This window comes from Pelmatolapia mariae, linkage group LG15 (genome assembly GCF_036321145.2).
Source record: "Pelmatolapia mariae isolate MD_Pm_ZW linkage group LG15, Pm_UMD_F_2, whole genome shotgun sequence".
NCBI lineage: Eukaryota > Metazoa > Chordata > Actinopteri > Cichliformes > Cichlidae > Pelmatolapia > Pelmatolapia mariae.
The window spans coordinates 26,355,417-26,378,563 of record NC_086240.1 but is presented as its reverse complement, the minus strand read 5'-3'; the positions used below and the strand labels follow the sequence as shown (position 1 = coordinate 26,378,563).

Here is a 23,147-nt window from a genome sequence, read left to right as displayed (position 1 = left end):
GCTTGTCTACGATTCACATGGACTCCTGACCATGAACCTTCTACCGAAATGCTGCTTTATATCTACAGCTGTTAATACACAGGTCAAGGCTCAGGAACAGGACTAAACACAGAATCTCAATCAGCACAACCTGGTCAAATGTTTGATCTCCTTTTCATATTTCCCATTAACCCACAGCATGTAAACATGAAGCCCCGTCTGCCGTACTCCCATCAGGTCTGAACAAAGAGCCCATTCCCTGGTCTCCATGTTTAAGTGAAGTCAGTGAGTCCTGCTGTTAGAGCTGAGGAGGAAGAGGAGGAGGGTTAGAGATCACAGCAGTGCTGGTGGAAGAGCGAAGAAATCAGCGAGACGTGAAGCAGATGCCAGATGTTTACGAAGGGGTTTGCACACTCGTGAGAAACATTTAAAAAACAATTTGCATCTTTCTAAAAAGTGGAGTGTAAAGTAATACTCTACAGAGATTGAAGAAGCTTCTCTACGTGATAAAGGACATTTAATCTGCAGAAAATCACATTTCAGAAAGAAACTCACAAAATAAAATCTAGTTTTCGATTCACGTCAGCTCGTGTTGATATAAATTGCCTTTTTGTTCCATTTCTCAAGCTGACAAATGGAAGGAAAAAGGCAACGTGTTATTTTAAAACTGGTTTCAGAACTTAAACATCTTTAGGTCTGTTTGGTTTTGGTTTTTTGCAGCGTTTCAAAAAAAAGTGAGAAAACCATCTTCTACAAAGCAACGCTTTGTTTAGCCGTCACCTACAAACCACCTCAGAAACCAAGAAAACAAACTTCACCTCCAGGCATCAGCAAACTTCAAAAGAAAAACGCCAAAAAAGAGGGGGAAAAAAAATCAGCTTTCTTTGTTTAGAAGAAGCAGCAGAAATGGAGGTTTATCCTTCAGAGAGGTACTTGTGCTGAACTCCCTGCTGCATTCACTCGGCCTGTTGATTACTGTTTGTCGTATTTTAGTACCCGAGGTGACTCAACGAGGGGTCGAGAGGAGGGTTCAGGCTTCAAGGCTGACGAACGCACAGGATAGCACTGAGAAAGAGCGGCAACTGGTTTCTGTGGATGAATTGCTGCACGCTGCTGTGTACCACGTATGAATGAACAAACTGATGAGTGACCCGAGTCTCCATCTGCCTTTGGAATCATCAAAGTAAGGTAGCTGACGTGTTCTTCCAGATGTCTTCATTGGGAATGAGAATGAGTCCTCATCATCCCTGGATGACATTGTTGATCTGCCTCCATCTGGGCCTAACCCGGCTTACCCACACCAGATCCATCTCCTTCAGGTCGCCATCACAGTTCCATGATGTTTTGGGCCGACGTTCGTTTGTGTTTTCCAGGTGGTGTCCAATTTATGGTGGTAAGCGCACTACGCTCTGGCTGTAAGGATTGATGTTGAGGTTATGTATTATAACCTCTGTTCTCAGGTTGCACTGCATTGACTTCTAGATGGGTTGGAGTCTCTGAAATGAGCCTGTAATTATCTAGTTTCGTGCTGTACTGTTCTTGCTGATGAGCCATGATAAGTGACGCTCTTTTCTTGGTCAGTGGGCCATCGGTAACTGCGATTAGTCCATCTGTGTTGGTTCACTTTGGTTTTGGAGAAGCTGATGTTTGCTGCTGCAGATTTAACCTTTAAGGGTAAAATTCAGCCTGAAAATCCAGATACTTGTTTCAAGACTTTCCACATTTTCTCCTACTTTATAGAACATACAGTCCAGACATCAACAGCTTCACTTGCCAGCTTTAATATTGTTGAAGAGCTTCTTAAATGACTGAGAAAACTGTATTAAAAAAACAAAACAAAAAAACCTCAGCAGGAACAAGCAATAAAACATGTTTTGGTTTCCTCTGGCTGACCTGACCTTTTTTCCCCAGTGTTTTTGAGTTCAAGTCTTGATGACGTGATCTACCTCATCTTTAGGGACAAATTCTAATGTATACCTGTTAAAATAAACCTCTTTGGTCACTCAGAGTTCAATCTCCCTGTTGTGCCTTGCTCAGCTGAACAGGCTGTCGTGTATCTAAACTCTTCATTAAGTCTGGAGTGAGGGGAGTGAGCCATCTGCTTCACTGATGACTTCTTTTACTATGTTTCTCTTCTGATCAGCCGGCGTGGCGGCCTTTTCCTCCCGTCACAGCGCAGTAAACATGATGCTATCATCCCTCGCCAAACAGAAGCCAACTACCCTGAAAACCCAGAAAGCCTTCTGTCCTCCTCTCTTCCTCCCTCTCCTCTTCCTTGAGAAGTCCTTACTTTGGGAGTATCAATAACAGCAGCCTAAAGAGCTCGCAGGAATATCCTCCACTCTTTATCAAAGCGTTATGGCTGTCGGGCAGGCGAGAGCTGGCACCAGCACGCTGCTTGTAAAGACAAAATGGTGCTTTAAAAAAAAAGAAAAAAGAAGCCCAAATAATATCTCAATACAGGCAGCAGTTGCTACGGAAACCCATCCACCATCTTTTTCCTACTCCTACCACAGAAAAAAAGTACATTTACTAGCGAAAGCACAAGCCTGAGGCCAGCAGCGATCCCAGGGCTGAGCGGGAGGGGAGGAAGGGGTTAGTAATGGCGGCGGGGGGGTAAGTAGCATTACACACTAGAGGACCACTTACATGCTGTTTTCACAGGTGGTGCATGATCTGAAAGTAAACATGCCAGGTTACACGTACACACACACAGGAAGTGATGCAACACTGACACTTTATGATAACAGTGATGAATGAGAACATGAGAATGAAGACATGAACACTGGCGGTATCAGACAGCACCGCGCTTCGACATCATGTCTCAGTCAGGTGTTAGTGAGGCGTGTTCAGCAGCGGCAACGAGAAAAAGGGCGACACGGAGGAACGGAGAGTCGGATTTTTACACGTAACTAAACATAAATATGCGACTCATCAAATCTAAAACTTTTGGGGGCTTTAAATCTGCGTCTGCATTGCATCTGCTCCGTAACCTGTTGCACATCACATCGATGCAGAGCACGAGAAGATGTACTGCCACATTAGTCCTGCCGTTTCCTCTGGTTTTAGAATGAACCACTACCAACATGATAGAAACCCCATCACCTGGTGACAGGCAGCAGGCTCTTATACAGACTACATCTAAAGCTCTACGCAAGCATAAATCATCATGATGGTTCTGTCGACACTGGTGCAACACAGCGGTGCAGGACCGTCTCTTGTTCAGTGCCGTGGTTGATGAAAACTGACACACGTGGTGCTAATGAGTGTGGATGTTAGACAGAAAACCAGAGAGGGGGTCGCTCACGACAAAGACCCTGGGAGTGATTTGGGGATCGGATATTATAAATACATGTCATCACCTTCACACACGGAGCCACGGCCACCGTTAAAGCCGGATCTTCTGACGGCTGCGCATGTCACACGTCCGGAGTCGAAGCAGCAGCAGGACAAAAGCTGCGACTCTCACATGGAGGATGAGGGATAAAAGAGAGTGTGTGCGTGTGGGGGCTCGTGGACCAATCTGTAGTCTGAGCAGAGCACACAATAGACAGCTCTGAATAAGAGCTCTTTGTCGTCATGACAACTCAACGTGTGGCACAAGGAAATGAGGCGATGGCGGCGGAGAGGTGAGAGACGGAGTCCATTTGCTTGCCATGTCGCTGACTGACGATCATGGCAAGCCGTCAGCGACCTCGTCTTCATAAAATCTGGCATTCAAATGAAGGCATTGATTGGTCAGAGTCCGGCACAGTGAATCAGTTTCAGATTTTGGAGACTTCAGAGGTTTAAAATCACTCGGAGGAATCTTTGAGGTCAGAGGATCTCATTTATAAATGTGCACAAACCAAATCCGTCTCACCGTTTTGCACAAATCTGAGACTCCTTCATATCCAAACAAAAGTCGACCTGCTACAGACCGTGACACAGAGACCGTGACATGGTGATGGCCGGCTGCTGACAAATGTTATTAGTGGTAAACACTGAAAAAACATTTTTAATATAAATAAAAAAGAACATTTGAATCCTTTTTGGAGCCTTTTATAAACCGTCATCACACCTAACTTCCACCTCGCACATCAATTCAATTCAATTCAATTTTATTCATACAGCGCCAAATCACAACAACAGTTGCCTCAAGGTGCTTTATATTGTAAGGTAGACCCTACAATAATGCATACAGAGGAAAAATCCAACAATCATATGACCCCCTAGGAGCAAGCACTTTGGCAACAATGGGAAGGAAAAACTCCCTTTTAACAGGAAGAAACCTCCAGCAGGACCAGGCTCAGGGAGAGAAGGGCGGTTACTGTAGAGCATCTTCACTGCTGACACACTTTGAGGTAAACGTGTTTCTTTGTGTGAAATGGCACTGTAGACTTAAATAGCGAACACATGCCTGTTGATTTAGAAAGACTCCCTTCCACACACACAGCAGTAATAATAACACTGTGCGGTTAATGGCTCCTGAGGTAACGTTGTGTGCTCGGGTCTAAGAACGATCCATGAAAGAGGCCCGATGTGTCTCAGCCAGCTATAAACGAGAAGGGTAAAAAGGGAAATGAATATCTACACACCAACACTGAGACCAGCACGTGTGTGCTTTCATCTTCACGTGTATGTGACCTCTGACCTGCAGGCTGTTCAAGGCTCAGTGTGTTTCTCTCTTCCTGTAAAGCTTTGGGTTGTTTCCTTTTTTCAAGTGTAAGTTTAAACATAAGAGAGAAAGATTAAATGGATGAGAGACCTTTGTGGTCCCAAGGTTATACAAAAGGAGTTAGAAGTGTTCAAAAAATGTTTTTGAGGTACTCTTGAGCAAAACATTCAACGTCAAACTGCAAACGAGAGAGCTGTTTTTGTACCGAGTGCATGAAAAATGCAGAAAGAGTTTCACTCGCTGTGGGAAAAACACACAAAGAGAGACAGCTCCAGAGGAATAAACGCTGTGGCGCCCGTCATACCGTAGTCGGTGACAGATTTCGGTGCTCGCTGCTCTGTATCGGTGTTCCTCTTCTTGTTCTTTGACTTCCAGGCGTGGTAAACTTTAAGCCGGCGGTGGAACTCCTCTCTGCAGGCGGCCAGCAGCTCGATGTCTGGAGGAGACAGGATCACAAAATCAGGCAGAAGAAATACTGACAGCTTCTGCAACTAAATTTCAGAGACGTACATCGATTTCAAAACTGGAGAACCTGAAAGAACCGAGAACGTGGACGAATCTGTGTAAAGGTCATATTCAAACAGAGAACCATGAGTCTGACAGGAGTCTGAACCCCGTCGTTCTGGGAAAAGCAGTGCTGTCCTTCCAATTTCATCAACTCCACCATTATATTTAATAATAGTTAATAAAAACATGCACTGAAACCTCTGGTGATAATTACATATTGAAAGTGGGCTGGTGCTTGTGCACCACTTTTCTACTCTGAGCACTCAAACTTTACACAGCTTGCCTCATTCACAGTTTCACACGAGCACTTTTTCGCTGCTCTTTTTATTTAGGTGCTTTCTAACTGACATTCAAACACATTCATACTCTGATGCATCAGAGACCAATTTGGGGTTGGTATCTTGTCCAGGGATGTTTGGCATGCAGACTGGAGCAGACAGGGATCGAATCAACAACCTTCTGATTAGTGCTGGCTGCACATCTTCCTCCAATCAGCCACTGAGTCATCAGGTTTGAGTTCAATTCGGCGTTAAAATCCGAGCTCTGTGCTTACCTAAGTGGGGAAACCATTTCTTCACTGAGCTGGCTTTCACTGTTTCTGTCATGTTGAAACACCAAAGAGGGCGAACACAAACTGAAGCAGCGCACGGCTGACCGATTCACTGGTTCAGACCTTTTCTGTGGATGTCCGACATCCCGTCAACCGGGCTTAACTTCTTACTGCATAAACACAGAGGCTGCAGTGGACCAGGTGCTGGGAATCCATATTAAACAGAGGTTACCTGACATTAAACTCCCTCATTCATGTTTTCTTGAGGCAGCAGACGGTGTTTGCCTAAAGGCTGTATCAAATAAAGGGATTATAGCCTTTTAACAGGCAGACACAAGGAAAAGGACAAGTAGCAGCGACCATAAGACGTGGAAGGTCACTGAAATCCGGGCCTTGGATGGCAGACGTGACAGGACAAGCTCGCCCTCAGTGACTTTCCCGCTTGTTTCCTAAGCATTTAGGATGAGAAATTCTCCACAGGGTTAAAGGGCAATCAGGCCCATGGCCACTAGTCATCAGCTGCTAGAGAGAAAGCATTGGGTGAAGGTTGGTTTGCTTTATCTGTGGCTGTAGATTTAAATTCTCCAGCTGGGTTTAGGTTACCTGATTGCTAACATTTTGGAAAAGATCTTCTCTGTGGATATTTATGTACATAGATGTTATTTATGAACTTTTTAGGGTACAATTATACAGCTCTCTATGTCCACAAACCTTTGGCCATAAAAAGTACAGTTTGTTGACAAAAAAAATCCACATTATTGAACTGTTAAAACTCACATAATTAATATTGGCAGATGGACCAACTTTTGTTGATTCCCCCACACACGGCGCTGATGTTCATCTCAACATAATCAATGCAGTGCGCACGCCCCGAGAGAAGACAGGCGGCAGCATTAAGAACACATTTCATCTGGACGATTCAGATAAATGACTTCAGTAATAAATAAAGAAAGAAAGGAAATAAAGAAAGAAAAACACACACATTCAATTTATCATGCAGAGTGCGAAGGCTAACAGCGAGCAATGAGATGCATAATGCACACTAAGTGCTTAGGTAACGCCAGCCGAACAAAATACACTTTGGAGACAGACGAACAAAAAACATCCTCCATTTGTTGAGGCGAGCGGAAACCTCTGCAGAATACGCCGAGTGTCAACAGGCCCTCGACGCTGGACTTTTTTATTCTGCTGCTCGTGATGATCCGCAGCTGCGGACGTGATCGCATCAGTATGCGATCCCCTCCTCTGTCTGGGGAGGTGAGCGGCCTGTTAAACGCTGACCGAGTCATTCTATGTGTTTATATGCGGCCGCCCGCAGGCACCGACTCTCAGCACATTCATTTCAGAGAAGCCGGCGGGCGTCGACCCTCCTTGTCCCCGTCCTCCACGCTTCCTGCTGCGAGGATAAGGACAGGTGATCTCTGAGGTTAAACTGAGAAAGAAAGAGAGGAAACAGGTGGATATTCTCCTCTTGGCAGTTTTCTTTAAGTTTAACTTTCTTTTATAAGTGAATCAAAATCAAACCAAGGATGAAAGTTTTTCGTCCACTATCAGAGTCCCCTGATTGGATGTTCCACCTCCTGTACGTTGAGATAACGGCTCCAGGGATGGAAGACATGTTTAGATCTTAGATAAAGCAGGAAGTGCTTTGTGTATTGATGACAAAAGCTACAATTTTACAGCTGTCCAACTTAGCAGTAACACCTCAAACAGAGTTCTGAGGCTTATTAGACCACTTTCTTCCTATTGTCCAGCTTCTGGTAGCCCGCTGAGGGGCCTATGGCCTCTTTATCCACCAGTTGGTATGGAAGTTGAAGAAAAACTGGAAGCTTATTAAGTCAAATAATTTCTGAATGGGAATGCCCAAACACCTGAGACCAGCTGTCAGCACCGTGGTGGAGGGATGATGGTTTGGGCACCTTCCAGTCACTGAGTGGACCATGAACTGTATATCAAAGTACTCTATAGACACATGAGGCCATCTGTGCCACAGATAAAGCTTGGACCAAACTGTGTCACAGAGAAGAACAATGATCCCAAGCACAGCAGCAAATCTCCAGGAGAACGGCTGAAAAAGCAAAGAATCAAGGTGCCCCAACAGTCCGAAGTCCAGACCTCAACCTGACTTAAACGCTGGTGCAGGACCTTGACAGAACTGGACATAAATCCCTGCAGACCTCAATGAACTGATGCAACACTGTAAAGAAGAGTGGACCAAAGTTCCTCCACAAAGATGTGATAGTATGACTTTTTTCCTCACAACATTAAAGGGTAAAAATTTGGCCTTTTATGGTAGAAGAACATTCCTGCTCTTGTCCTTACAGCTAAACAAGCAAATCAGCCAGATCAGCAGTTAAAACCAGCAGCCTCGCTGCTATCATTACGTAGTAACTGAACATATTGCTTAAAAAAAGACCCATATAGACATATTATATCTGTATTTGTTGCCTTTGGGTCTCTTTCCTGTCTGTGCAGGTCCAAACATGAGATCACACTTTTTTTTTCCTCTAACATTTTTAAATTATATAACAACAATTCAATAACAGTCAAAATGGCACAGGTAACACATTCTACATATTCTGGATAGGATCATCAGCCGCTTTTTAAATGTCAGTGTAAAGGTTGAGTAGGTTCGACACTCTGATATGTTACAGTGATATCACCTCGTACTGAAATTCTTCTGTCTGACAAAGCAGATGTACCTGCTACAGCTGTTGTATCATCACGATGAGTTTGGCTAAAAGAGTTGTCCTCTGTTCTGCTCGACCGGCAGTTCACTCCCACACGAGAGAAGTGGTCATAAAATGAAGCGGCGTTTACAAAAATAAAATTAAGTGGTGTGGAAAGCGAGCGGTGGCAAACAATTCTGTCAAAGCTGCCCATTTGCTGGAAACAAGAGGAGTGAACTCTTCACTCAGAACAAACAGCCTTTACGACCATTTAGCTATTCTCAGAGCGAGGGTAAAGGAAGACCATGGGGTCGATAAAAATAACAGCGGTCTGTCTTCTTAGTGTGAATACAATCAGCAATTCCCATCAGTGTGCCTGTCATCGCACCTTTAAAGATCAGATTTCTATCCGAGCGCGCTGATAATGGAAAAAAGTTTAAAAATAAAAAATCAAAGAGCTCATCCTCTGAGGAGTATGAACATTCTGAGAAAATTAGGATTTTTCAAGTCTGTCAGTCAAATTGAGCCATTTTAAATATATTTCACCTCACAGCAGTGCTGGAGAAATGTCTACCAGATCCATTATTAATCCTCTGAGGACCAAGAACAGTGACTTTAAAAAATTTAAGGAGAGTCTGCTTAGTTTCCAGAAGAAGTCCATCACGAAAGTAGCTTTAAAGTACCAGTGAGAACAGAGGAACAGAGAACATCAAATTTAAGGAAAATGTGGACATAAAGGTCAGAGTTTAAGATAAAGTTTAGGAATTTTAGAAGACATAACAATGGACATTACAGGTTCATTAAAATCTAAAAGGTTCAACCTCTGGGAATATGAATATACACAGTAAATATGTCCATTACATATTAATATTTCAAGGCAAGGTAAAAAAAAAAAACTTGTATCATTTACAATCTTAATCTCTAATCTGACAGGATGAAAAGTTGGAGTTGAAAATCACAGATTTCTGCTGATAAATTATTAAGGAGATCTTATTTCGAAAAACACTTCTTAAAAGGCAGTCTGGACTTGATTCTCCCGACAGAGCAAAATGCACAAGGTCAATGCATGAAACTAATTCAGCTTGAATGTGGCACCAGGGTGAAGCTCCCACTGTGTCCAAAATAGGAAAGGTTCATCCTCTGGGAACGTTAAGGTACTCAATATGTGTACTGTCAGTTATCTGAAAAATTTCCCTGCAGCTGTTAAGCATCAACCTCTGGTAAGTGGTTCATCCTCTGAGAAGCTTGACTATCCAATAAAAAAAAAAATTTAATGAGTGAAAATTTGTCTTTGTAACCCACAATGGCACGTAGAATGTCTAGTTTATGCTTGGGGAAGTGTGGATAGCCATTAAATTATGTCAAACAATTATCTTTATTGGAAAACTATCAGCGCAACAGTAAATAAGAAAACACTCACCACATGAGGTATTGATGGCGTCACGCAGCTCAGCATACTTCCACTTGCTCAGCTCGTACTTCTTGGTGCCCGCAGCCGCCTTGGAGGCCTGGACCTGCGGACCTCTAATACAGGAAACAGAAGAAGGATGCAAGAGGTGAGCGACAAAGGCCCACAGCCGGGAACTGTGGGGGACTGTCAGCAGGTGATCATTTCCACCGACACCACACCGGTGAGTTTACTGAGGGGGTCGCTGTTAGGGTCATTAAAGGACTGTGCCATGCACCCAGTTGGATTCTTCATAGGTTTTCCATCCATCCATGATATAAAAGTCACAAATTTATTAGGGAAGAAACATTTACGAGTTGTTCTTATTGTGCGTATTAGTCAATTATTTATTTATTTATTGGCCTACATGGTTACCTACCTAGTATCTGCAGCGATCTGACCGGGCACCGGGTTGATTTCTATTATACGGCTCTTAAACGTCAATCTAGTGTTTCCCAGAAGTCTCTAAGAATATGAAACGTGATAGCCATCTATAGATGCGAATTGTTTCAGCTAAATATTAAAGGCTTATTGTTTTCAGCAACCCAGTGAAGAAATCAAATTATCAAGTCTTTGTTCAACGTACAGGATGGGATCATTTATCTCAATCTTAAAATACTGAGACAAACATCAGTCATGTTTCAGATTTTAAAAGTCCTGAAAAGAAGCTCTTTGTGAGGAATTCTGGATCAGGTCCATTGAACTGAGGTTATTAGGTTATTATTATTTCTCTAGCTTGTACAGATATTAGATTAGTTAAAGTGGTGGCTTCAGAGGCAAAGGATGACACAAGACCTGCAGAACATTCATTTATAAAGACCTGAAATTCTGTAATTAATGGTTTTATTATTATCTGGAACTGATGTGCTAATGCTTCATAGTGTAATCTGTAACTAAGAATGACTTAAGTTGCCAGGTTGTAGAAAAAAAACCCTCATCCAGCATTAAAGTTTGATTTCCGTTTTAGCTCTTGAAAGCTTCCAACGGGCCTGTTCGACCATTAATCTTCAGTAAAGGAGCTGCAGGATATCTGGACCTAAATCCCATTTATAACTGCACACTTGATGGATTATTGCGAGGATCAGATTTTAATGATTTCTTATTAACATTTATAATTTTGGGTCCTGGAGATAAATGATCGCACAGCCCAACAGCGGCATCTCAGAAAAGAAAAATAACGCAGGGGAAGATTTTCTACATCCAGGCAACTCAAATGTTTTCTTATTTTTTCTGATGTGTGAAGCATAAGTGGGACAGTTATTGATCATTAATGAAGTTATGGTGTACAGCAGTTTGGTTCATATTTCAACCGTTTGCAGTGAAACATGGCTCACAGGCGCTGGAGCCTGGAGGTAGATATGTTTGCCCAAAGCAATGATGAAAAAACAGCTGAATCGATGGAGAAGAACGGCCTTAACTTTTGCACAGAAGTGATGACAAACCACGATTTGTTGGCCGGATGTGTTCTGTAACGCCTGATTGTGATTTGAATAGTTCATTAGGGTGCATGGAAACACAGTCAGTGACGCACCCCACACAGTAAACTCCACCCAGGTGAAAGTCACCAGGTGAGACAGGAACCAGTTTTCCACGAGGAACAGAAGCAGCGCCACGTTCTTTAAACAGCTGCTGGTTCATTATGAACGTCAGGGTGAGGAGGACTGAGGGTGTCAGACAGCAGCGTTATAAAGAAGGAGAGGACCAGAAGAAGAACAGAAGGTGTGAGTACATCATTAAAATGCATGCTGTTTCAGTCTCCAGGAAGCCACACAGCACCTCCATTGTGCCGGCGTGTGGCCGCCACGGCGTGACGGCTCGCTCTGTTAAATTATGAATGACGGTTTGACAGCAGAGAACAGCGGCTACCCTCCAGCTGCTCGCTCCTCTGCGGCGCTGCTGACAGGCCTGATTAATCCGTGACCGGGATTTGCCCTTTTTAGAACGCCGGGAAGTTGGAGGCGGGACCCCGCTGCTCCTCTAATCCTATTGGATCTCATGTTTAGCCCGAGCTGGGCCTCGGACCCAGGGTTGCTGAGCGTGTCTTCACAAGCACGTGGTGACTTTGGCGTGCTAAGCGGCCAAGCGCTGCAGTCACCTTCTGCCCCCGCTTCCTGTCGCCAATTAACCGCAGACAGGCGAACACGGGAAGCAGGGACTGGCACGGCTTCAGCTGACATCACTCATTCACAGCAGCGGGGATGCTGACAGGAACACGGGCAGAAAACAGCGTATGCTCGCAGTAATCTGACGGGACCGGCAGTTTAACCTGCTATAGGTTAAAGGTGAAAAAACTCTCTGTGGTGGAGTTTCAGGAGGAAGAATTTGAACTCTAAATCTCTGTTAAAATCATGGCTTTACATTTTTGGGCAGTAATTCACGGGGAACTCGACATGCTCCTTCAAAGGAGCATGTGTTTCAAATTGTGTTTCAATTGTGTTTCATCTGCAGAGGTAATTACAGAAAAAAGCTGTTTGTGTGGCTGAAGACAAAGATCTGGAACTCTGTACTGCATGTTTTCCAGCATTAGGATCAAAAGGTGGACCACCTGAGCAGAACCTGCCGGAGCACATGCACTGTATCCTTATCTCATAGGCCCAGGTTTGATTGTGCTCTTGGCTGTTTGCTACGCATCACCCTCCTGTTAACATCCAGTCAAAGACCAAAGAGAAAAACCTTGAAGGAGATTTATTCGGCTCATTCCCAGCTCCATGTTTTTATTCCTGGACTCCAACAGAGCAGCCCTTTGGTTCATCCTCTGTTTGTAACATTTTAGCTCCTCCCACTTTGAGCCAACATTCTTCTGACTGGCTGCCCCTCGTGAGAGTAAGTGGGTGGGTTTTCTAACCATATTAGACATATCGCCTCTATAACATCTTGAAGAGGCAATAGAAGAAAAAAAAACTGTTGGAAAAAAAGCATTTGGATCCTGTTTTAAAACAGCGCTTTGAGAGAAAACAAACTACTTTTTTATGCTTCCAAAAATCCAAAACATCTAAAAAGGTTTTCTTAGTAAATATATTTTAAAAAAAAAAACTAGAAAAATATTTAAATTTCCTAATAAATATTATTATCATTTACATATCAGGACAGTAAAGATGCAGAACTCATTTTGTCTTTGAAATGATGAAGTGAACATTTCAACGTTTAAAGCTGAGCTGGACTTTTAATAAGCAGCAGCATAAAATCTTAAGGTTATGTATATAACCCCGGTTCTCAGAGTAGCATGAGTGAGTGTCTCACTATGGGAACGCCTCCTGCGTGACCTCATCAGAAGCTCAAATACCATTACGCCAGCCTTTACAGGCTGGCTAGGTGACGCCCATGTCAGGAGGGGCTAGCACCTCCCTATATAATAGCCTGACATAGCGTCAGATGTCATTCAAAACAAGCCCACCTCTTCCTCGCTTCCATAGCAAGGAGGGCGGTCTGGTGAGACACTCACTCATGCTACTCAGAGAACCGGGGTTATATACATAACCTTAAGTTCTCTTTCATAGCATTCGTTTCGTGTCTCACTATGGGAGAAATACTGACTCCCGGATTGCCAGACATGCCTGTTAAGAAGACAACTGTCCCCAACAGCACCTCACAGGTGAGAAGCCCCCACCTGGGAAGAACCTGCACTGAGGACTGAATGCGCTAGGTTAGGCGCCGTCACATCTAACCTGTAAAACCTAGCAAATGTGTGAGGTGAGGTCCAGCATGCAGCCGCACACATCTCCTGAATCGAAACTCCCTAAAGAGAGCCCATGAGGTTGCCAGACCTCTAGTGGAATGCACACGTAAGCCAGCAGGGGGCTGAAGGCCCCTGCTAGTATAGGCCAGGGCAATCGCTCCCACTATCCAATGGGAGAGGCGCTGTTTAGACACAGGCTTTCCCATATGTGGTTTAGCCCAGGACACGAACAGCTGGTCACTTTGTCTGACACTCTGGGTTCGGTCCATGTAAATGCGCAGAGCACGGACTGGACACAAGGTATGCAGCCGCTGTTGCTCCTCTGAGGAGAAAGGCGGTGGGCAAAAAGCCGGCAGTTCTATAGGGGAACATGTGCCGACCACCTTCGGGACGAAGGCAGGGTTGAGCCGCATACTGACCCTCGTATTATCCGAGGAGAACTGAATGCATGACTGATGCACTGAGAGAGCGTGGATCTCTCCCACACGTTTAGCAGAAGCTAAGGCAATTAATAGAGCCGTCTTCAAGGACAGAAATTTTAACTCAACCTGTTCCAGGGGTTCAAATGGGCAACAGGAGAGCGCAGCCAATACTGTGGGAAGGTCCCACGATGGAGCCAACGGCCTAGATGTAGGCAATTTACGCCGTGCACCCTTCATGAAACGGCATATTAAGGGATGCTGGCCAACAGTCCTCCCCTCAAAACCAATATGGCAGGCCGAAATCGCCGCCAAATACACCTTAATGGTGGAGAAGGCTTTACCCTTATCAATCAGGGCCTGAAGAAATGACAGAATCACAGCCACAGAGCACTGAAAAGGGATGGTCTGTGATTCTACACACCAGCTTTCAAACAGACGCCACTTGTGCTCATATAGCGTCCTAGTGGACGATGCTCTAGAACACTGAATAGTATCAATAACACTATGAGGGAGCCCCACTGTGTTCAGGTTAAACCACTCACGGGCCAAGCCCATAGAGCTAGCCTCTCTGGGTGGGGGTGGAATATTTCCCCCTGTGCCTGAGACAGGAGGTCTCTGCGTAGTGGTAACGGCCAAGGTGGGCCGCACAGCTGCTGAAAAATCTCCGCCAGCCAGTGCTTCCCTGGCCAGTGCGGGGCTATCAGGATCATATAGTGACTTCTCTCCCTCACTCTGGCCAGAGTTGGAGAAATGAGGGCCACTGGGGGAAAAGCATAGAGAAGGGTTCTCGGCCACTCGTGAGCCAGAGCATCCACCCCGAGTGGAGCTCTCTGATCGTGCAGCGAGTAAAATAGGGGACACTGAGCATTCTCCCTGGATGCATAAACGTCCACGGTCGCCTGGCCGAATTGCAGCCAGATCTGCTTCACCACCTCTGGGTGAAGCTTCCAGTCCCCATACAGCGGGTTGCCCCTGGAGAGAAGATCTGCTCCAAAGTTCAAGATCCCCGGCACGTGAGTCGCTCTCAGTGACAGCAGGTGGACACTGCTCCAGACTATCAGTCTGTGTGCCAGTGTGTGTAACTTGGGGGACCCCAGACCCCCCTGTCTGTTGATGTAGGCCACAACGGTGGAATTGTCCGACCTCACTAAAACATGATGACCCTTCAGCCAAGGGAGAAAGTGTTTTAGCGACAGGTGAACTGCCAGCAGTTCCAGACAGTTTATGTGGGTGGAGCGCATGTGAGGGCCCCATTCCCCATTCACTGTCCTGCCTTCGTGGGTGGCCCCCCAGCCCGAAAGAGAGGCATCCGTGGAAATCACCTTCCTGGCTGAAACTGCCCCCATGGCGACGCCCTGAGACAAGAAACCTGGCCTCTTCCATTCGCGGAGAGCGAGTGAACAGTCTGCGGAGACTCTCACGCGACGGTGGCCGTCTCGGTGAGGGTCCAGTCCCCGCGAGCCCACCCAGCGCTGAAAGCCTCTCATGTGCAGGCGTCCCAGTGTTATCGCCACTAGAGAGGAAGCCATCAGACCAAGCAGCCTCTGGAACTGTTTGAGGGTCACTGTGTTGCCCCTGCGAAACAGTGCTAGGGAAGACCGTATGACTGCCGTTCTCTCCGGGGACAGAAAAGCCCTCACCCGAAGGGAGTCTAGGCTGAGCCCTATGAAAGTAATGCATTGAGTTGGCGTCAATGTGCTCTTCTCCACGTTTATCTGGAAACCCAAACTCTCCAAATGGTGTATGAGAGCGTTTGTGTGACAAGTCGCCCCCTGGTGGGTTGGGGCTGCCACCAGCCAGTCGTCGATGTATGTGGCCACCCGAATGCCCTTTTTCCTGAGCGGGGCCACTGCTGCCTCGGTGCACTTCACAAACACCCTCGGGCTCAGTGAAAGACCAAAAGGCAGGACTACAAACTCGTATGCTATCCCCTGGAAAGCAAATCTCAGATACTTCCGGTGTGGGGGATATATGGGGATGTGGAAATAAGCATCCCGCAGGTCGATTGATGTGAACCAGTCGCCCGCTCGTACAAACCGTAGCAGCGAGGCGTGCGTCAACATCCTGAACTTGTATGTCCTTAAATGCCGGTTCAGGGCACGGAGATCCAGGATGGCTCTCATCCCCCTCCCCCCTTTCTTTGGCACGAGGAAATACCTTGAATAAAATCCGCTGTGCATTTCCTCGGGAGGGACAACTCTTATAGCTCCTTTTTCTCTCAAGGTGGAAATTTCCTCCAGGAGAAAACTGGCAGACTCGCCCAGAGCACGAGAGTAAACGATTTCTTTGAAATGTGGCGGAGCGACATTGAATTGCAGTCTGTAGCCCCTCTCCAATGTCCTCAGCACCCATGCCGACTGAGTGCAGGTGGCCCAGCTCTCCATGTGGAGAGACAGAGGGCTCACTGGCCACTCCACCGAAGATGGCGTTTTGGCGCCCTCTTGTGGTCGCTGCGCGAAACACACGCCATTTCGGTGTCCCGCCACCCCTGTCACAGGCGAGCGAGGTGACGGGCTCATCTGCATCATCACAGCCGGGAAAACGCGAGTCTCCATGGGCTGCGTTATGGCAGACGTTGCTCCGTTTCTTTGCATGTCTGATTTTTTCATGTGTTTTGCAACACTCGACAGCGCCCTCGGCAAACTGCCTGGATGCGCGTGTCGGGGCTTTTTTAATACAGAATGCACGAAAGAAGTGCTTGCGAAACAACACTGTGAACTCTGGCTCTCTTTCCCTCTGGCGGGTCCGGTGACAGGAACGCCGGCCCGGGTCAGGCACTCTGTGTGGGACATGTCCCGTTGAACTGGCTCTGGAACGGAGCTGGGAGGCGGCAGGGCGGCCCATGAAGGGGGGAAACTGGGTTCGCTCCCGCCTGGAGGAGAGGCTGTCAGGCCGGCCGCTTCTTCCTCCTCACGATCGCGGCAGCGGGGGGAGGAGGTGGGACCGCTTGAGGTCTGCCCTGGGGAGACTGTTTCCGGGCCCATGGATTCTTAGGGGCCCCGGCAGCCTGGGGGGCTGCCTGCGTCTTAGGCACTTTGGGAATCCTGAAAGCGGGGACCGGGCGAGACGTTGCCTGCGCGAATGACTGGCGCGGTGCCGCTGGAGTGACGTGCTGGGTCCTCCTCGGCAGGCAGAGTTTCAGAGCCTCATCATCTCTCTTTTTCTCCTCACATCTCTTCTGCATGGATGTAACAGCCGCACCGAAGAGACCTTGAGGGACGACAGGGGTGTCGAGGAGGTCCTCTTTCTCCTTAGTCGTCAGGTTGGTGAGCCCGAGCCAGCGTGCTCGCTCCTGAAGAACCATGAGGCCCATGGCTCTCCCAGTAGCCTGTATGGCTACCTTGTGGAGGCGGAGGACGTGGTCAGTTATAACGCAGATTTCTTCCCACACTGTGGTATCTGGTTTAGTCGTCATGTCCTCTTCCAGCTCAGCTTGATAAGCCATTAGCATAGAGGAGGCGTTGTGGGCTCTCACTGACAGAGCCGCTGCCTTGTAGCACTTATCTGTAAGGCTAGACTGGAAGCGGTCTGCTTTGGAGGGGAGAGATGGAGCCGATGAGGACAGAGACGTCTTCGGGTGAAGATGGCTCGCTACCAACGGCTCCACTTGTGGCATCTGGCGGAGGCCGATAGACTCCATCCCCTCACAATCCAGCAGGGAGCTCCCCACGATGGGGTGTTTCTCGCTGTAAGGTTTTGCTTTCCACGTCATCGCTATCTCATCGAGTAGCTCCGGGAAAACAGGCAACAGATGCTTCCCCGTCTTTTTCGCCTTAGGCAATTTCTTACCGTCAAAACGAGATTTCACAACCTCCGTTTGTACGGCGGGCCACGGGATGTTGAGCCTGGCAGCTGCGCGCTTGCACATGTCCTGCATGTCGAGATCCAGGGGAGACGGCGGTGTCGGTTTTTCAACCTCGCCGGTAGCCGAGGGCTTTGCAGCCCAGCCACTGCTAGCCAAGGAGGTGGAATCTTCCTCCTCGTCGTCAGACAGCAGGAGCTCCGAGTCAGCCGACTCATCTCCGTCCTCGTTGGCATCTCCTCCCCAGATGACTCCAGCATCAGGGAAAAGCTCACGATCTCCGTGTGCCTCCAGCGACGGGAAAGCGGTCGCGATGGGCTGGGGGTCTGCCTCTGCCCAGCTCGGCCCTGGCGTTGCAGCCAAATCATCGGGCATCTCAGTATCTCCTTGCGCCGCAGCAGCTTCACACAGCAAAGGGTCGCCGCCCGACAGGTTAGCCTGGCGAGCTAGCCTGCGGCGGAGTAGCTTGCGTGGGAAAGCCGCGCAGTGGATACAGTCTTGTGCGGGTGTCAAGGCGGCCTGAGCGTGGGATAAACCCAGGCACGCCGCACACACGGGGTGTGTATCCCAGGCAGAAATTTTCTTGCCGCAAGGACAGAGTTTTGCAACTTCGTTGGCAGCCGTAGCCATGGTTAGCTAGAGGGTTGCGCACGTTAGCGAGACTGACACCGAGTGCGGAGAATATTGCTATTCTTCGCTAACGTGGGGTGAAAAGTGTTGCTACTTTTCTACAGGTATTGCTACCCAATGTGTAAAAAGACCGCTAGCGTTGAGGGGTATTGCTACCTGATGGTAAAGCTAGGGGTATCTTTATTAGCAAAGTGTTGCTACTTCGCTTTCGGAAAATATTGCTACTTCCCTGGGTGAAAGTATTGCTACTTGGCACCAGCACTAGTAACAGAGCAGTATTGCTACTGCTTGTATGCTAGTGGACAACTGAAAAGCTGGGAACAAAGCGCCCGGCGACCGAGTTGTTCACTCGAATCTGTGGACAGTTTAGCTTTAGCACCCAATCGCACAGTTGTCTACAGGCTTCTGTGAGAAGCGAGAAGAGGTTTTTGAATGACATCTGACGCTATGTCAGGCTATTATATAGGGAGGCACTAGCCCCTCCTGACATGGGCGTCACCTAGCCAGCCTGTAAAGGCTGGCGTAATGGTATTTGAGCTTCTGATGAGGTCACGCAGGAGGCGTTCCCATAGTGAGACACGAAACGAATGCTATGAAAGAGAACCTCCATTAACGCTGCATTGTTCTGAAAGTTACAGCTTTTATCTGTAAAATCTTAAAAACAGGAGCAGCTGGAGCCTCTGCAGCGGCCGGGCGATGGAGGCAGGAAATAACAGCTGGGTGACATTTAACAGGCCGCGGCGTCCCCGTGTACACGGCCGACTTTCAAAATCACAAAAGAAAAATAAATCATGTTCTTTACAGTGGAGGCTAAATAGTTATTATTAACCCTCTAATCAACACTGCTCAATTTACTTTTGATCATCAACAATCAAAAAATGATTCAGTTTTAGTTTTTGTTCAATTCTCATTAAAATTTTCTATTAACTTTGATCAAAGAGTGAGTTGATTGGTCATTGAGGTGTGATCCACACAGACGATTTCTACCCACCGAGCCAGAAGTTCGGACATTTCCCTCGCCATTTCCTCCCTAAAAAGCACGATGTTAGGACAAACTGTTAGTATGCTGCCGAGACATTTACTACAAAATACTTCATCACCATCTTTTTCACTAAACAGGGACAGCAGGTAAGTGAAAGGAAAACAAAGGGAGGGTTAAAAACGAAGAAGAAGAAGGAAAAACAGAAGTTGGTGTTCATGTACTTCGATTTTCAAACAGCTGAAACGACAACACTCGTTCACACTTCTCGTAACGTCACAGATGATCAGAAACGGAGGAGAAGCTTATGCTACACTCACACTGTGTGCAGTGATCATGTGATCTCGATGCCTTTAAAGACCGGGAGCAGGTCTGCAACCACTCAACAGTCAGTCTGCTATTGGTCTGGAACTGAATGTGATCATGTGATCAATAATAACTGGGATAAATCTGGGAATATCGCAAGTCTGTTGCTGTTTGCATACACAGAAATTCAATTCTGCTGCTTTCACACAGGAACAAAAACCATCCGAGTGGAGTCTTCTGTCGCTGCACACAGCAACCATCTAAAATCCTTCTTAAACTGGTCTAAGAGTGATAAACCGGTATCGGTTGGAGACATTACTGGCTACAAGCGAAAGATCCCGTGAGAAGACGGGAGGAGCATGTGATGTAAAAAACTAGCAGATCGAACATGCAGAGCTACCTGCTGGGCGACGCCGCTGAATGAAGGAGCAGCTAAAGGTAGCTTTCTGTTTGGAGACAGGTCGACTCCCATTAGGCTGAGACATCACCTTCGACCAATTCTTTGTGGTTTTTTCACTCTAGTGTGACGGAGACGTTACTTTTCCTGTTTGTTACAATTAAACTTTCTTTTTGTCCACGTTATAAAAGACCAGGGCAGTCCCTACGGTGCCGCCAACAGCTCGGCTTTCTGACTGCAGAAGCTCTAAAGCCTGCGAGCCTGCAGACCTCCACCTTCATCTGATAATTCTTCTCATTACCAACATGATAAGCCTGTGCACGGACGACCTCGTTCACTTCAGAAACATGTACTCATTATGTCGTCTCTGGTCACACGTTTAATGGTCCGAGCCTCCTCCTGGGTGCGAGCCATTAACGACGCTCCTGTGATGTTTACACGAGTCCTTATTAGGCATTAAACGGAGGAAGGTGAAATCAGGCAGGAAGCAGCTGCTGCAGTTAAAAGAAAGCAGAAAAGGCGCAGCGGGCGTCATTATGTGGCCGCTGAGCCATTAACTGAATGTACGCTCTCACTCCAAGCTGAGTCCAGAGGTTCAACTGGCAACAAATCAGAGGCCACGACAGTGACGCCTGCACTTCCTTCCTACTCAGGTGCCCTGGAGCCATGAGAAGATGAGCTTAGCTTAGAAAATAAACGACTTAACTTCACAGTTATTGAGCATGAAACGTGATGCGGACAGCCTGTACAGCTGCTCTAAATCAAAACGCACACAGCCGACACTTTTAAGAGAATTTTAACTTCCAGAAGACAAAAGGAGAGAAACAGGAAGTCAGGTGAGAGGAATGGGAGGAAGGAGGCAAGGATGCCAAAAGAAAGGAGGTGAGGGAAAGGAAAGACTACATATTTAAGTTCATAACTGTGACTTTAATGTCTTTCATTTGGATCTATGAGCTCTGACACAGACTGATGTGTAGAAACAATCACATACACGGCCTTTAACTCACTCGCTCTTCTCCAGACATTTCAGGCTGTAAATCAGCTGTTTTGTCACACAGTGAGGTCAGGCGTGTTTACGTCCTCACGCTCTACATCCCAACTTGGTGCTTCATGCACGTCAAGCTTGTTTTTAAAATCTTGTGTTTTTACGGGCGGTTCAGCTTTTAGTAGCTGAGACCCACTGCTGAATGAGTCGGATTTATTCCCTGCTTTAACTCCCTGCACACATTCAATTTTGTGTTGTTTCATTTTTTCGCGACTGCAGATGATTCAAAATGAGGCAGCTAAGCTTCTAATGAGGTGCGAGTCACATTCACAAAAGGCTCGGTGACCACACAGGAAGTCACCGGGTGAAGCAAATGTTTACGGATGAAGTTAGAGGGTCACCTCGGCAACCGGAGCCAGGAACGTCCACAAACTGCTTCCTGGATGTGAAACGGAGACCTGATTTTAAACCTGAGGCGTCTGTGGATCAGGTGATCGTGGCTCTTTAAACTCCATATTTGCCTCCAGGTCGCTGTGTTCATCTCACAACTACTTCTCTCCTTTGCCGTTTTTGTAGGTGTTAAATACTTACACTTAAAGAAATACATCCTCCAAGTTTTATTCTTTTAAAGTCATATTTTTATGTCCAGATCAACCTGAGATAAAACTGATCATGGCAGCCTTGCTCAGAGGTTTGAATGTCTGCCTTTGATTCTTTTGTCTTCATGACCGTGATGACTCTTTTGGTCAATTCTACATCTTTAACACTGATGATGCATGTGCAGGTTTTACTCGGCGATGTGGAGAACAGAACCCAAACAGAGAGGCCGGGTCTACGCGGCAGATCCACCCGCAGTGCAAAGCGCTATGACGCAGTGCTCTAGGGAGGTCAAACAGTTTGATGTAGCCACTAACAAAGCCGAGTCACAGCGTGAAGCATCAATTTCAACTTTCAGAGAGACTCGGTACACGTGTCGCTTCAGGCTAAGTGAGAAGAGTGATCGAGGCCAAGGCCACACCGAGTGCTTTATGTCTGGATTCGCCGCTGTGAGCGCACGGCGGCGTCACACGGTGCCCTGAAGCTGTCTGAGGCATGTGGTGTGACAGGAAACCTACATGGTCAAGCTCTTGAGCTTTGGGGAGGCAGCAGCGGCGGCGGCAGCGCTGTAAACAGAGGATTACAGGATTATAACGGAGCAGCAGAGCACAACATAACAAAGCAATCAGGGAGGCGAAGGTGATTCCTTCCCCCGAGGCTCATCAGGAAATCATTCTCTTTCCAAATTGTGATCTGAGGACAGGCCTCAGATTTATCAAACTCCTGAAAGTCACACCTTAATGAAAACTAATCTGGAGTAAAGCCTGCTTTCAGATGCATCTTGATGGTCTGGAGGTGAAGTAGAGGTGGGGCTAGAGAGCAGAGATTTTTGCACATTTAAGTTTTAGTTTCTTTTTTTGTACAGAAGATTAAAATCACCTGAATTATCTCCGGATGTTTTATTTCATCTATGCTGCAATAACGAGCAGACTGACCTCAGCTGGCTGTGAAAGCCGCTTCCAAATCAATTCTCCAGTTAACCTTTGACCTCTGATCCGTGTATGAAGTGTGACTGATTCCTGAAATGTTACTGCACTGAAACTTAAAGTCTGAAATTGAACCACATGACTGCAGATCTTCAGCAATGAGCAACATGTCTCTGTAAGAATCTTTGTGACCAACGTGGCAGCTTTTTTTACATTATCCTTTAAACGTGTGAGTTTTTAAAATGTTATTATTTTGTGCATTAAAAAAAATGAGCTGAAGCTTCTGCTTTTTTTTCCTTTGTTTGGTAATTTTTCAAGTTTCTTTTTATTTCTTTTATTTAAAACTGTCTAACATCAAATATCAATATCCGTATATATCAATGAAAATACACCAATATTACTTATTTATTAAGAGTAATAACACTTTTAGCGTTTCCAGGTTTATAGCTTTTGAATGATTTAATTACAGAGTATAGATCTGAGTCATAATTATATTTATCTGTGTGATTGTGTTACCTGTAGGTGTCTGCATGTCTGGTACACCAGTAGGAGTGCATGTTTGGAGTATTTTACTTCTACTTTGTCTCTTTCTATGGCTGTAAGGTCGTAACCCTCAGA

At 46.5% G+C, this 23,147-nt stretch overlaps 1 protein-coding gene across 5 annotated transcripts in view; it reads right to left on the bottom strand.

Moving 5' to 3' along the window:
- The window catches only part of LOC134642647 (unconventional myosin-VI), a 147,583-nt gene that overhangs the window by 8,405 nt on the left and 116,031 nt on the right, over nucleotides 1-23,147 (bottom strand). For 2 of the 5 annotated variants that reach the window (XM_063494535.1, XM_063494536.1), the window contains 3 exons: nucleotides 9,783-9,886; nucleotides 4,941-5,072; nucleotides 2,629-2,655 (listed from right to left, as the gene is read on the bottom strand). In XM_063494535.1, the coding sequence (XP_063350605.1) occupies nucleotides 2,629-2,655; nucleotides 4,941-5,072; nucleotides 9,783-9,886 (263 nt within the window). Of the gene's footprint in view, nucleotides 1-2,628; nucleotides 2,656-4,940; nucleotides 5,073-9,782; nucleotides 9,887-19,330; nucleotides 19,370-23,147 lie in introns of all 5 variants that reach the window. The other 3 variants (XM_063494532.1, XM_063494534.1, XM_063494537.1) reach the window with 3 other exon arrangements.